The sequence below is a fragment of the Notamacropus eugenii genome, chromosome 2, assembly GCF_028372415.1.
Source record: "Notamacropus eugenii isolate mMacEug1 chromosome 2, mMacEug1.pri_v2, whole genome shotgun sequence".
Classification (NCBI taxonomy): domain Eukaryota; kingdom Metazoa; phylum Chordata; class Mammalia; order Diprotodontia; family Macropodidae; genus Notamacropus; species Notamacropus eugenii.
In genome coordinates, this window is record NC_092873.1 from 410568557 (window position 1) to 410583841 (window position 15285).

At 44.7% G+C, this 15285-nt stretch overlaps 1 protein-coding gene across 4 annotated transcripts in view; it reads left to right on the forward strand.

The window, feature by feature from the left end:
* The window catches only part of TMEM63A (transmembrane protein 63A), a 39992-nt gene extending 27754 nt beyond the window's left edge, over positions 1–12238 (forward strand). For 3 of the 4 annotated variants that reach the window (XM_072647703.1, XM_072647705.1, XM_072647704.1), the window contains 10 exons: positions 1804–1957; positions 2962–3068; positions 3184–3270; positions 4140–4202; positions 4965–5127; positions 7567–7672; positions 8047–8214; positions 9647–9762; positions 10253–10315; positions 11176–12238. In XM_072647703.1, the coding sequence (XP_072503804.1) occupies positions 1804–1957; positions 2962–3068; positions 3184–3270; positions 4140–4202; positions 4965–5127; positions 7567–7672; positions 8047–8214; positions 9647–9762; positions 10253–10315; positions 11176–11334 (1186 nt within the window). In that variant the 3' untranslated portion in view covers positions 11335–12238. The remainder of the gene's footprint in view (positions 1–1803; positions 1958–2961; positions 3069–3183; positions 3271–4139; positions 4203–4964; positions 5128–7566; positions 7673–8046; positions 8215–9646; positions 9763–10252; positions 10316–11175) is intronic. The other variant, XM_072647706.1, reaches the window with a different exon arrangement.
* Positions 12239–15285: the final 3047 nt, after the last annotated feature.

Sequence of the window (15285 nt, forward strand, 5' to 3'; positions counted from 1 at the left end):
ACAACAGGCAGGTGTTATTATTCCCATTTATAGATGAGGAAAGTGTGACTGAGTGATTTTCCCAAAGCTAATGAGTGTTAGAGATGGAATAGGAAATGACTTCCAGGCCATCTCTTTTAACCACTGCACCACACTGCCTAGTGTGCAGTTTAGTGAAATTCTGCCTAGTTCTTTCACTAATCACTTTCTGGCCTGTCTCCCCAGTAACACTGTAACAGGTTAAATGGTGGACATTCAGACTATTGATGTCCTAGCTCCTTGGGGTCCCTACAGGTAGCTTATTAACTCAGTTATCCTCTCCCCTGGGCCATGAGATAGCAGCCCCTCTACCTCATAGTTGTTCTAAGGTAGGAGTTCTCAATCTGGGGTCTATGGATAGATTCCAGAGGGTCATGAACTTGTATCAGGAAAAAAATGACATCTTTATTTTCACTAATGTTTAATGAAATTTAGCATTCCCTTTAATTATTTTAAAATGTTATTCTAAGAAGAGTTTTTACCACACTGCTCAAAGAATGTGATAAAAAAAAAAAAAGGTTAAAAATACCTGGTCTAAGGAATATCCTGTAAGTATCAATGAGCAGGCATTTATTAAGTATCTACTGTGTGCCTGGCACTGTACTAGGTCCTAGGAAGAGCAGGAAAAGAGAAAGAAAATATAAGAGGGAGGAGGGAGAAAGGGGAGAAACACAGAGGTCTGTGGCAACATGTCATTGGTGTAGGTTGCCTAACCTTGCCTTCCCTCCTCACTCCAGAAGCATTCTCTCCTTGGCTCATTCACAACACATAAGGAAAACTTGCTTAATTGCCCAGAGTGGAGATGCCATCTTATGATTTGGGAAATTTTTCTTATTTGTTATTAACCCAGTTGGCTCTCTGTGAGCATGGGTGGTGCTATTTCTCAGTTCAGTTAAGCACCTACTATGTGTCAAACACCAAATAATACCATCACTTTTCTCAAGGAGCTTACATGTTAATGGAGGAATACATATTTAAATATACATATATACACATACATATATACATACATACATACATATTCATGCATATAAGTTACATCTATACATGTATCAATATATACCCCCCACACAAATTATATATAAATATACACACATAAATTATGTAAGCACATATGAACACACACATTATATTTACATACAAAACCATAAACATATATGACATGTACATAACATAAAGTACATACATATAAAATTGTGTGCATATGTAAATTATATACACACATAAATTATAAACATAAATATATTTATACACACGTATATGTAAATTAAATACACACATATTTATGTAGATGAGGAAACTGGAGAGCCCATCACACAGCTGGCAGGCTACAGAGCAGGAACCACAGCCCACTTTTTCTCATGGCTCTTGGCTCAGCACCCTTTCCACAGCCCCAGCTATGTCTCCAAGTTACAGTTACAAAGTAAACATGTATGTCCTCCAGCAGGTAACCCAAGGAGGGTGAACTCGCCTCTTTTGTTTCCCCTCCAAGCCTGTAGGGATCCAGTGGCTTGGCTTGCCTCCGGCTGAAAGCCAGTGCAGAGGTGGATCTTATATTAACTCCTACCTGTCCCAAGTCAGGTTTTTGCACTGAATCCCTCATTAACAATCCTCTACAACCCTAGCCTTGGTTGTCTAAGGTCTAGAGATACTGAATACCTCTGAGTCCCTGGACATGGGCGATATCGCTCCACTTGGGGCTGCTTCTACCTGGAAATGCTGAGGGTGGTCAGGAAACACTGAAAATGAACTTCTCTTCCCTTTCTCTCTTCCTTTCTGCTACAGGAAGAATCTTTCTATTCAGGGCCTTCGATGGTGGTTCCAGTGGTCAGGCATCAATTTCATCCTCTCGGTGGTATTGTTCTTCCTGACCACTCCCTCCATCATTATCTCCACTATGGACAAGTTCAATGTCACCAAACCCATTCATGCCCTAAATGTGAGTGCTGGGTCTCCACCTTGTTGGAGGTAGGAGGGTGGAGATGAGAGGGAAGGAAAGAAAGAAGGAGAAATCCATACGATAATTGAAATAAGAAGCCCAGAGACTGAGAGGATGAGGGAGCCGCACATGGCTTGATGTTGTTTCTGTAGTTTTAAGTCTTGAGGAGAGAAGATGAAAAATCCCTAACGCTAAAAATGGGAATCCCTTAAAATTGTAATAATGATAATGAAGTAGGAGGTAGCTACATAGTATAGTGGATGGAATGCTGGAAGACCTAAATTCAGTCCTTTCTCATTCATTTTTTAGCTGTGTGACTCTGAGCAAATCATTTAACCTGACTGTGCCTTGGTTTCCTTATCTGTAAAATGAGGGGATTTGGGCTTAATGGCCTTTGAGGTTTCTTCCTGCTCTAGAGCTATGAACCTATGAAAATAATTGACATTTAAATTACACTTTAACATTTGCAAGGCATTTTACATGCAGTCTTTCATTTGAACCAAACATCCTTACTGTTGGGTAGGCATATAAGTGTTATTATCCCCATTTAACAGATGAAGAAACTGAGGTTCTATCAAGTTAAGTGACTTGTCCAGGGTCACATTACTAATTAGTGGCAAAACTGGCGTGAAAGAATCCATAGAACCTGATTCCCAGTTCAAGGTTCATCCCACTATGCGTTCGTAGTTAATTTTACTGCATCGTGTTTCAGCTTGAAGATATAGTCATTGGTTTTCCTGGACTTGGTTTGGCTGAGATATCCACTTTCCCATTCCTTTCCCCTCCACCCACACATATCTTTGTGGATTTTGTTTCTATTTCATTCTGGGGTTTAGTTAACTGTCAGCTGTTCTTTTCAGACCCTTACTTCTCCCCTTGTCCCCTCCCTCCACCCCCAGGCATTGAATGCTGATGCTAGCAGGTCCTTTCCTCGTAGGGATAGAGTCCTGTGGGCCCTGTTTTACCTACCCTTGCTGAGGCTGACTCTGGCTCTTATTCCCTAGGACCCAGTAATCAGTCAGTTCTTCCCCACACTCCTTCTGTGGTCCTTCTCTGCACTGCTGCCTTCCATTGTCTACTACTCCACACTGCTGGAGTCACACTGGACCAAGTGAGTGAGCAGGGTCTCCCAGACTTCCCCTCCCCCATATATGCATGACAAGGAACCTGAAAAGGAACAGTCAAGGGCTTGGTGAAAATCTTTGGAATGCTCATCTTTTCTTTAGGTCAGGAGAAAACAGAATAATGATGATCAAGGTGTACATTTTCCTGATTTTCATGGTGCTGATCCTCCCCTCTCTGGGTCTTACCAGGTAAAAGGCATCACTTTCCACTTTGAGATCCATAGAAATGTGGAATTTCATTGGCATTGACCTATGAATATTTTTTATTTTTTCATTTATATGTTATCTGTTTATAGTGTGATTGTAGAGATTCGGTTAGAATTAGGCATTAACTTATCCAAAGAGAGATTCATTTTCCCCCCTCTTTTTACTTGGATAATTAAAAACAAAACCACCTTTTAGCCATGCCACTTGGGGAAGCTCTAGTCATAGACCATATGTGTCCTATTTAAAAGTCACAGCAGAAAGGTAGCACTGTGTGATGGGAAAAGCCATAGACCTCTAGTTAGGAGACTTGGGTTTGAATCCCACTTTTTCTTACTGGATGACCTTGGACAGGTCCCTTGTCCTTGATAAGCCTAGATAGCTGTAAAGAAGGGAGGGATTACACCTCTCGACTGAGAGGTTAAGTTCTGGAATGAGTCATACATTTTAAGGCCCAGCCACTTAAGAATTTGTTTTGTTTGATTTTGTAGGTTATCAGAGTTTTGTGGATTTTTTTTCACTTACAGGGAGGCAAGATCAGAAGAGAGAAACTAGTAATAGGGTTACAAAAGAAAAAAAAGAAAAATGGATTATTGAAACATTTTTTTAAATGCCCAGAGGAGGAAAAGAAGGAAGTCTAGAAGGAAACAGACAAACAGGAGAACTTTGAAAGTATTAGGATGAATTTATTAAATTTAAAAGGAAAAGCCAGCTGTACATAATCAAGACTGGTAGTTCCAAGGACAGTCTTCCTTTTTCATTCTGTTTTGCATGTGTGTGTGTGTGTGTGTGTGTGTGTGTGTGTGTGTGTGTGTGTAGTGAAAATAATCTCATGGGATCCATTTCTATTCCAGTCTAGATTTTTTCTTCCGGTGGCTATTTGACAAAGCTTCTTCTGAGACCTCAGTCAGATTGGAGTAAGTGGTACACATAACATCTCCCTTGTTCTTTCATCCATCTGTCTGGCATACTCCCAGGGGCGAATACCCCACAGAGGAGTGGGGGCCTGCCCAGGATGAAGGGGGAACCTGGTGCAGAAGCTTCAGGTTGAAATTTGTGCTTCAGGAAAAGATATCTTTCCTCTTTTCCCCCTCTTTTTCAACTCCCCCCCCCCAAAAAAAAACAAGGCCTCAGGCTTCACCAGCCCGTGTTGGGATTTCAGCCACCCTTGGGGTGGGCGTCTGTGCAGCCTTCCTTTTCAGCATGTTTGTGAGCTGACCCACTTTTTACTGTGCTTATGGAAATGTTATTAATTTTCTAAGGATAAAACTCAATTAACTAGAGCCTTATTCATCCTCTGAAACTTATTTACAGGAAACCCATCCACTTGGGGGAGCAGGCACACTCAGATAGGGAAGCAGCAGAATAATTAAACTGTAATACTGAACTGGCTGTCCTTGTGGGATCTGTTTGTCTGAGTAGCTCAGACATATACTGAAAGTACACTCAAATACCTACACACCTACTGTCCTTTCCAAGGACTCTTGCCCTGTTCACCTCCTTGTGTTCTTGGCATAATGACATAGTTCACTTGCATATTGCTCCAGCTCCCCCAAAAGATTACTCCCCCAAGGGAGAGGCGGAGCCCTCCCACCTTTCGTGTCTTATTGAGACCTTGCCTTGCCCCCAGGCTCCTGCCTGGGGCTCTATCCTTGGTCCTGACCCAGGCTTTCCCGTAGGTGTGTCTTCCTGCCTGACCAAGGAGCCTTCTTTGTGAACTACGTCATCGCCTCAGCCTTTATTGGTAATGGCATGGAACTCCTGAGGCTTCCTGGGCTCATTCTCTACACCATCCGCATGATCATGGCCAAGACAGCTGCTGACCGAAGAAACCTCAAACAGGTGCTGGAAGGTTGTCCTCTGTCTTATCAACAGGCTCATCTCCACTCTTGTCTTCTTCTGTTCATTGGCTAGTTAACAACAGCTATGGGATGGTCCTTAAGGAGCATATGGTTTATCCAGGCAGAGTACTAGAAAGAGTGAACTCTATGCCCCAGAATGTAATCATTTGTTCTCAGTGCACTAGGAAGTCAGTGGTGGAATGGGGAAGAGAAATACATTTGGAATCATTTGGAACATTTGAGTTTGCTATTTATTATCTTTTTATTTTCCATAGGCAATTGGGGTTAAGTAACTTGCCTAGGGTTATACAACTAGGAAGTATCAAGTGTCTGAGGCTGGATTTGAACTCAGGTCCTCTTGACTCCAGGGCCAGTGCTCTATCCACTGTGACACTTAGCTGCCCATTTGTTATCTATGTGACTGGGCAAGTCACATAACTGAGGGGACCTCATTTTCCTCTTCTGTAATATGAGGGAGTTGGATTGAGATCAAAGGTTCTTAACTTGGGGCCCAGTTCTTAACCTTGGCCATGGAGGATAGAGCACTGGACCTGAATCTGGAAGATGTTTGAAGAGGTTAGCTCCAGCCTCAGTAACTTATTAGCTGCATGACCATAGGCTAGTTACTTAATTTCTGTCTACCTCAGTTTCCTCATCTTTAAAAAAGGGGATAATAATATTACATAACTCCCAAGATGGTCGTGAGGATAAAATGAAATGTTCGTACAGTGCTTTGTGAAGCTTAAAGCCCTGTAGGAATGCTTTTTGGTTCAGTCATTTTGGTCATCTCCAACTCTTCACGACCCAGTTTGGGATTTTCATGGCAGAAATACTGCCAAGTTACAGAGTTCCTTCTTCAGCTTATTTTACAGATGAGGAAACTGATGCAAGTAGTGAAGCGACTTGCCCAAAGTCACATGACTAGTAAGTGTCTGAGGCCAGATTGGAATTCAGATTTTCCTGACTCTGGGCCCAACAATCTATCCATTTTACCACCTAGCTGGCCATATAAATGTTAGTTATTATTATTAAAAATACTTGATAATTGCATCCAGTATAATCAATTTCCTTTGTAATTTTTCAAATCTCATTTTATGCATTTAAAAACATCTGAGAATTCCATAGACTTCACCAGACTGCCTCATACATACAAAAACGGTTGTGAACCCTTGGTTTAGATGATCTCCACAGTCCCTTCCAGCTCTTAATTTCTATGATCCTCTGAGTTCAAATAAGGAGGTATCACCTGCAGGAGCTATCCACAGAATGGGTTGTGTGTAGTCGCCAGAGACCTGCACCTGAAGTGAATTGCTATTGCCACCTTTAAGATATGCAGATTGTCAGCATCTTAGGATATACTGGCTCTCAGAACAAAAAACCAAACCAAAGGTATGCACATAAGCTATTAAGTTTAATTTGCATTATTAATATTTTCTGTATGCTTTCTTAAGTCTAGACATTCAACAAAACAATAAACCAAGCCCTGATTTGTCACGGTTGCCAGTTTCCATCATATAAATGTTTACACTGAAGATTTAATGGTTGACTTTCTCCAAGCCAGTTCAAGCTGGCTCCAGCACACTCATCTGCATCCCAGTTTTCTTCTCTGTTATAGATAATAATATCTGCTTCTACCCCACAGAAATAGGGAAGATTATTGTAAAGACAATTTACACCCTGTTTTTTAAGATATTAGGGTGGAGGGGCAGCTAGGTTGCCAGCGGATAGAGCACCAGCCCTGAAGTCAGGAGGACCTGAGTTCAAATGTGACCTCAGCCACTTACTAGCTGTGTGATCCTGGGCAAGTCTCTTAATCCTGATAAAGAAAGGAAAGAAAGAAAGGAAGGAAGGAAGGAAAAGAAAGAAAGGAAGAGGAAGGACAGAAGGAAGGAAGGAAGGGAAATTAGAGTGGAAGTAGGGAGAAGAGTTGATAGTGACTTTATTACCATACCTCCACAGAGCTGTCAGAATAAAGTCGTGTTTGGATATCTATGTCTGCACTACTGTGCTGGTCTTTATATGTAGGATAGCATATTCAGGAAAGACTTCGTGGCAAGAGGACAAACTGATTTTAAAAGGTTGGAGGGGGGTATATTTGGAGAAGGAGGGAAATTTCCAGGGACTTACGTTCATAAAATCATAGTTCTAGGCCTGAAAGGGACCTCAGAGACAGTCCAGTCCAACCCCCTAGTTTTACCAAAGAGGAAACTGAGGCCTAGGTGGATTAAGTAACGTGCCCCAAGGTCTACCTAGCATTAAAAACAGGTGTTTGTTTCCTAATTCTGAAATCCCTCATTATACATCTTTTCCTTTTTTTTTTTATACTACTCTTTGGTGTAAGATATGTAATTGGGTTCTGAGGTGAGACAGCCTGTAAGTTTACCTTTCCCAGCTCCCATCCTTTTCCTTTCTAAAACATCCCTTTCCTTCTAACCTCCAGCACCAGGCATTTGAGTATGAATTTGGAGCCATGTACGCATGGATGCTGTGTGTTTTCACTGTCATCATGGCCTACAGTATTACCTGCCCCATCATTGTTCCTTTTGGTGAGTGCCCTCTCCCCCCACCACCTATCAGTATTCTTTGAATTGATGTACCGAAGAGAATTCTCAATTGTGAGTTTGGAAAGGAGTTTGTCTCAGGAAAGTGCTATTTGAGGGTAGATCCCAGAGAGCATATAGCAGCTGCCATTTCCAAGTGGCCATTGGAAATCACAGTCACTACTGTTGGAGCTGAAGTGGGTGAGGGTTAGATGGTTCATACCTGACTGCCCCACCCCCCTGTGATTGGGTATGGTAAACAGCAAGGGGCACCAGGGCAGGTGGGATGGAACAGAGTGACCCTGTGGCCACAGACCTGGCCCCTCCTGCTTCTGCATCATAGCACCCTGATCCTTGGGTTCCATGCTCATTTCCTGCAGGTCTTATCTACATCCTCCTCAAGCACCTGGTGGATCGACACAACCTCTATTTTGCCTATCTTCCTACCAAACTGGAAAAGAAGATCCATTTTGCTGCTGTGAACCAAGCCCTGGCTGCACCCATCCTCTGCCTCTTCTGGCTGTACTTTTTCTCCTTCCTGAGGTTAGGTGAGTAGTCCTGCCAGACCAGGCTCTGAGCATGCCTGTGCAGGAGGGATGGATGCTGATGTGGCACTGATACCTATACACATCTATCCTAACTGAAGTCAATCCAGCCACTGCTATCCTCAAGGTTGTGGAATCATGGCTCTGGGTGAGGGAGGATTCCCAGAGACAAAGCAAGACAAATCAGGAGTCAGAGAACCTGGGATCACTCTCAGTTCTGTTGCTTCCTGTCTTGGTGATGTTGGGCTAGTCAGTTCACCTCAGTAGACCTCATTTCCTCATCTATAAAATGGAAGGAATTTGACTAAGGTCCCTTCCAGCTCTGATTCTATGATAGTATGGAGACAAGGGGATTCCAGGCTTGTCCTAAGCCTCTCTTTGGGAAGCTTATGGCCTTAGTATCTAGGATTTGGAAACTGTGTTGTCTATATGAACCAGTCAAGTAGATTTCTTGCTTTTAAGGCATCTAGTTGATGGTTCAGTCAGAAACACAGTTTAACTTAAGGAAGGTCCTTGTCTGCATTTGGATGAGGTCTTTAGCAAAATCAGCTTCCAAGCCATTCAAGACATAGAAGTAATCCATAGTGTGAAGGGCCCAGCTTGTTGGCCTATGTCTCCACTGCACAAAAGCGTGTGTGCATGTGTGTGTATACTAAATACTAAGGAGATATGTGTTTGTATGCATTTGTATGTGTGTGTATATATACACATGTACATATGTATACATACATGTACATATGTATATACACACCTTCACCCCTTTTCAGTTTTCTGTATTGATAAAGGATTAGAGCGTACAGAGGGTAGAAGAAGTTGGCAGATTTGCTTCTCAGAGTCAATCAACAATGATTTATTGATCAGGTATTACACTAAGCACTAAGGATTCAGAGACAAAAGTGAAACAGTCCCTACCCTTAGAGGGGAGCTTACATTCTTTTGGACAAGATGATGTAAAATAAAAGATCACAGGATCATAGATTTACAGGTGAAAGGGACCTTAGAGCACATCCTGGCTAGCCCTTTCAATTTACAGATGAGGAAACTGAGACCCAGAGAGGTTGGGTAATTTGCCTAAAGTCATACAGGTAGCAGAGATGGAATTCAAATCCAAGACCTCTGACTCCAAATTTACAATTTTTTCCCACCGAATCATAATATCTCTCAATATATAAATAGATATAAAATTGACACAAGGTTCCTTTGGGGCAGAGGCTTCACAAAGGTTTCTTTGCAAGGTGTGGGGAATGGCCCAGGAGCCAGAGGGTCTTAGAGCTCACACATTTGTGGGGGATGTCCTCTGTTTTGGCTTTGTTAGGAGCATCCTGCTGTTGGGAGAAGGGCTTCTTTCTCGAGGTCTGAGGATGCGGGATCTCTTCCCTCCCACCCTTCTTGGGTCAGGCCTATTCTCCAGGGCTGAAGTTTGTTTCTGATTTAGGTTTCCAGGCACCCACAAGCCTCTTCACCCTGCTGGCAGTACTGCTCACCATCGCCGCCTGCATAGGCTACACCTGCTTCGGCTGCTTCAAGCACCTCAGTCCCCTCAATTACAAGGTGAGATGACTCCGTCATGGTACAAGAAGGGGCAATGGACTCATGCTTGCCATCCACTCTTTTTACTTAAAGCAGAGTAGGTGAGAAATGACTCAGGTATGGAAAAAGGAGTGGGGGCTGGGTGGGAGTATGTGGGTAGTTTGGTATGAAGTGAATTTTCCCTCCCCAGTTCCTACCAACCCTTTGATTTTACAGATGAGGAAACTGAGGAATGGGGAAGGTGGGGGGTGGGGTGGGTAAAGGTCACACAGCTTAGACACCTCAGAACTGAGATTTGAATGCAAATCCTTTAAAGCTAGTATTCTTTACACCACCTTCTCTGTCCCCTATGCTTCTTCACCCCTCCCCCAGTCTTCTATCTGTACTTCGGATGAGAGTCTAGCACCAGCTGGTGCTGTTATTCTGGGTGTTAATAGGCTGTTTGTTTGGAGGGTGTCAGTTCGAGACGATTGGTTTTGTTTATCGTTGCAATTTTTGTTGTTGTCTATAGACAGATGAATCGGCCAACGACAAAGGAAATGAAACAGACGGACGCCTCCCTCCCAGAGCTGCTGTAAGTCACCACTTTTACTAGCAGTGATAGTAATAGTGGTAGTAGGATTTGTCACTTACTCCACTGCTCAGATTAATGTGGCCCTGGCCATCAGAACGCTCTGGGCCTTGGCTGAGCACATGAGAATCAATCATTATGGAACAGACGCTTCTGATTCTCTGATAAGGCAAGTTTCTAAGTTAATGCTCATCAGCAATCAGTCCCCATTTCTTTCTGATGCTTTGTAGCCCAGAGAAGATAATGCATCTTTCTGGGATACTCCAAAACAGTCACATGGGCTTTTTTTCCCCTCTCCCAGGCCTCTGTGCTCATTTATCTTTTGTGCAGTTAAGACATGTAACCTTCTGTCTTGGGGGAGGAAAATCACAGAGCTCTATAGTTTTGTTCTCTTAACTAGGATTTACTGAGTCCCTATTATGTGTGGAACCCTGTGCTTCCTAGGTCATAGGGTTAGAGTTCTGTAGCAGTCATCTGATCCAGATCCCTCATTTTAGAGCTAAAGAAAGAGGGCCACACAAGCTCAGGGACTTGCCCCCGAGGTAGCTAGATGGTAGGTGGCTCAGTGGATAGAGTGCTGGGCCTGGAGTCAGGAAGACCTGAGTTCAAATCTGGCCTCAGATGCTGTGTAAAAGTGGGTAAGTCACTTAACCTCTGTTTGCCTCAGTTTCTTCAACTATAACATAAAATGAATATAATAAGAGCATCTGCTTGGCAAGACCAAATGAGATCATGTTTGTATTCACTTTCCTTCCCAAATACAGGGATGGTTGGGGTTGGATTGGGATAGGGTGCTGAGGTCTGGGACATATGCAAAGATCTAGCCATGGAACCAAAGCCCCAACTCCTCTATTTGTCAACAGATGTATGTGCCCAGGGTCCTGAGCAGCTTGGCCTCGGAGAGGACTTCCTTGTCCCCAGAGGATCAGCAGACATATGGTGCCATCCAGAACATCAGTGGGACCCTCCCTGGACACCATTCTCCAAAGCCTTCAGACTTTGCTCCTTCCTTTGATGATTGAAATGAACCTAACCCAGGATGAGCATGCATGGGGGTCTGAGGTCTCTAAGGCTGTGTGACCTCCTCCATCTGACTCTGGGGAGAAGGAAAAGCTAGACCAAGCACCTCAGCTTTCTCCTTTTTTTTTTTTGGCCCATTTTCCTAGGACAGGACAAGCCAAATGGCTCACAGTCAGGGGCCTCTCTGAGTACGTGGTTAAGACTCCTGACCCAGATTGCTCAGTGGACATTCACTAGAAGGCCAGTAGGAGGGGCAACCCCAGCTTTCTGGATTTCTGATACTCCCTTTTGAGAGGTTTTCCCCTCCAGCTCTGTCCCCCGCCAGTGCTGCCCATATGGTGCCAGCATATGTAACTCTTTAATTAAGGGTTCATGTTAGCATTGGGACCCTAGACAAATAATCCAGGGTACTGGGAATGAGAGACTGGGGCCAGGGTAGCCTGGAGCAGGAAGTTTTCTCCCTCCTGAGCCCTTGCACTAACATGTACATCCAAATACACATATTCCAGTTGTATGCAAAGAGCCTTCCGAGGTAAAGGTGGTTGGGTAGGTTTCCTGGTCAGAAGAAGGGGACTGCTCTTAGTCCAGCTTTCCCTCTGCACTATTGTTTTCCCACCTGCCAGAGTCCCAGTTTATTCGATGCTCCAAACCTTCCCAGTAGCTGCCCCAGAGCCTGCAGCGATGAAGGGGAAGGCTGTTTCAAGCCTATCTCTTCTTGGGTTCATGGGTTGAATGCTGACTCCATCCACAGCACCATCGCTCCCTGCCTCCAGCTGCCTGATTGCTTGTGTTGGACTTTCCTGTTGTTGTCTCATGATGTCAGTGACACTTCCAGCCAGGTCACCATCACAATGGTGCAAGGATGAAGATGATGGACCCTTAATAAAGCACGGAGCAGAAAGTGCACAGGTGGCCAGGTCGAGTGAGGTTCTGTCTGCCTTGACTCTCCCCCTCTCCTTTTCCTCCTCTCCCTGCCCTGTGACTAGAGTGCAAGACCCACTTCCCCCCAACACCCTGCTCCACCTTGGGCAGTTGCCCTGGTCTCTTTCATTCTCCTGCCTCCACAGTCTCCTCAGCCAATTAGCGGTTTGACTCAGTTACTAGAATGCGTGCTTACTCCGGAGTGAGAAGACCTCAGCTTGAGTCCAGACGCTGTCATTCGTTACCTGTGTGACCTTGAGCATGCTACTTTCTGGGCCCCAGTTTCCATATTTGTAAAAAGGGATTTGGGACAAGATAACCTCCAGGGTCTCCTCCATTTCAAACTCTCTAAATTATAAGCTGTTTGGGTGAATGAAGGACATCTTGCATCCTTTCCCACTCCTGGTCTCCCTGACAGCCTTCCATCCCCCACTTGCATCAGGGCCCTTTCCTGGTCTCCAAATGAATCCTGCCCCTTGGCACTACACAAGTCCCTCCAGTGTTTGTGTTAGGCCTCAGTTGTGGGTTCACCTTTGGCCTCTGTCATCCGACCTTGCTCCCTGTGCTTTCCCTCAGGCCAAAGGGAAAGATCTTCCTAGACTTTTGTGGCTGCATGGCTAATAAGTGAGGAATCCATCTACCAACCAACATTTATCAAGAGCCTATTGTGTGCTAGGTGCTGGGGATACAAAGTTCGAAAGGAAACAATTGCTTTTAATTTGTTCCTAGCTTCTTTCTGTGGGTCTCTTGGTGCAATAGCCCTCATTTGAGTGTTCCAGCCATGACTTGGGGCTGCTTCTTCAACATCCACCACTACCACCCACCACTCCTCCTGAGCAAAAGTACTAACGACTTCCTTTTTTGAAGGCTGGCTCTGATCTGACTTTGGGAAACCAGGTGAACGGTGTCACTGTCTTGGAAGAGCCATGGAGAAGAGATAGCCACTGGTTTCGGCCTCTCCCAGTCTAGGAGTGCGAGTCAGGCAAGGGCTACTGCCGCCAATATTCTGCGATGGTCTCCTCCCCTGCGGCTGGGGTGGGCCAAAGAAGGGAAAGGAGATGGTGTTGAGCTATCAGACACAGCATCATCTGGACCCACCATTAGCAGGGAAGGTAGTAAACAAACAGGAGACCTGGATTTGAATCCTGGCTGTGACTTTTGCTAGGTGTGTGACCTTAAGCAAGTCACTTAGCTTAGTTCTGGGCTGCAGTCACCTCATCTATAAAAGGAAAAGATTGGATTCAACATCTGTTACAGCTCTAAATCTATGAATTGTGATCCTATCAAGGCTGAACTTGCTCTAACAGGCTCCTCCAGGAGAGGGAAGTAGGGACTCAGGCAAGGAGGCATTCTTCCCATTGTCCTGCAGGTGGTGCCAGTGGAATATTTAGAGCTACAAGGGACTTAAGATAGCTAGTCCTGATCTAAGCTTGACTGGGACCACACCACCCCATTAGTAAAAGATTTTTGAGTATGTGCCTACATTGTTTATAGACTTATTTATACATTACAAAGAAGAACTAATAATTATGTATATTGTGAAATTTGCACTATAACAAAGAGACAAAGATGGAAATAGTATTTGGTCGAAGAGCCAACGGGAATCACTGGAGTGAGCACCACAGTCAAAGCTGCGATTTAGGAGTCACATCGGCAGATGTGTGGGGATGGATTTGAGAGGGGGAAAAACTCTTGCAAAAGTCCAAGCAGGAGGTGAAGAAGGCCAGAACCGTAGTGGGATCAGTGTGAGGGGGGAAGGAGATAGGAGTGGGAGATTTAGTGGAAGCAGAAATGACTCCATTTGGTAAGAGAGGTGAGGGAGAATGATGCCCTACGAAGATGCCCTCAAATTATGTGATAGCCAAGTTTGGAAGACAGTGGGTTTAGGGAGAAAAATCGTGTAATGAATTTTGTGATACGGATCATAACCTGAGTTCCTCTATTCTCCCTAAAAGCAAAAAGGTGGGAGGTCCTTATAGTTTCCTGCCCTGGAGGAGAGAACTCACCCTTCAAGGGAGTGTCCACCATAGACACTAAATGATCTGAGAGGGATAGGCCTACTGTGAATTTTTCCAGTGGCATCTATGCAGCTGCTGCTGGGGGTACCTGGGTAGAGGGATTAGGTTATAGCCATCCTGAGGGACTGACATCCATCTCAGAAGGGATGAGGTTGAGCATTTGCACAGAGACAGTGGAAGAAAAAGAGCTGTGGTTGTTCATTTTGGAGACAAATCCATGATTGGCTATCTTGAGCATGGTGGGATATGCTATCTCCCTTCTTTCCTATAGGTTGGTCAGTCACAGGGATCTCACTGTGATCCCCTACTCTGAAGACCAGTGATTTATCCCAGCCCCCTCATTTTACCGAGACATAATGTAAGCCCAGATGAGTTGTTAATTTCCCAGGGCCACACAGCTTCTCTGTAATACAGACATCATTCAAACTAGGGGCTTTCCCTATCACACACACACACACACGCACACGCACACGCACACACACGCACACATGCACACACACACGCACGCACATACACATGCACACGCACACACATGCACACAGCCAAGTCAGCATCCCAGCAGGCCTGCCTCCCTACATTGGAGAAGGAGCTGACTCCTGGTGGCCAGACCCTCTGCCGGCCTGCCAGTAGAAGGGCTGAAGAATGTCTCTGCTGATTTCTTTTCGCTCCTGTCACTGTTTGGCCCTCAGAGGTCAAAATCATTTTTGAACTATGTCCCTTTCTTTTTGCCTCACTCAAGGTGACAGAGCACTGATATGTCTGTACCTGGGGAGAGAAGCCACAAGATTCTTGGGCAGAAAATTCAGTCTGTCCTCATACCTCATTCACACCGATTTCCTCTCTCCCTCTCCCCTTCTCTCCCTTCCTCCCTCTTGGCAGCCCAAAGGCTATGGCAGATGGGAGTCTATGGCCAGACACCTTCTTCTCCACACACACACCCCCACCCCTTGTCTCCCTTTGCTTCCTTATGAGGGAGAATGGGGTGAACCTGAGGACAGTAACCTGGCCCCACCC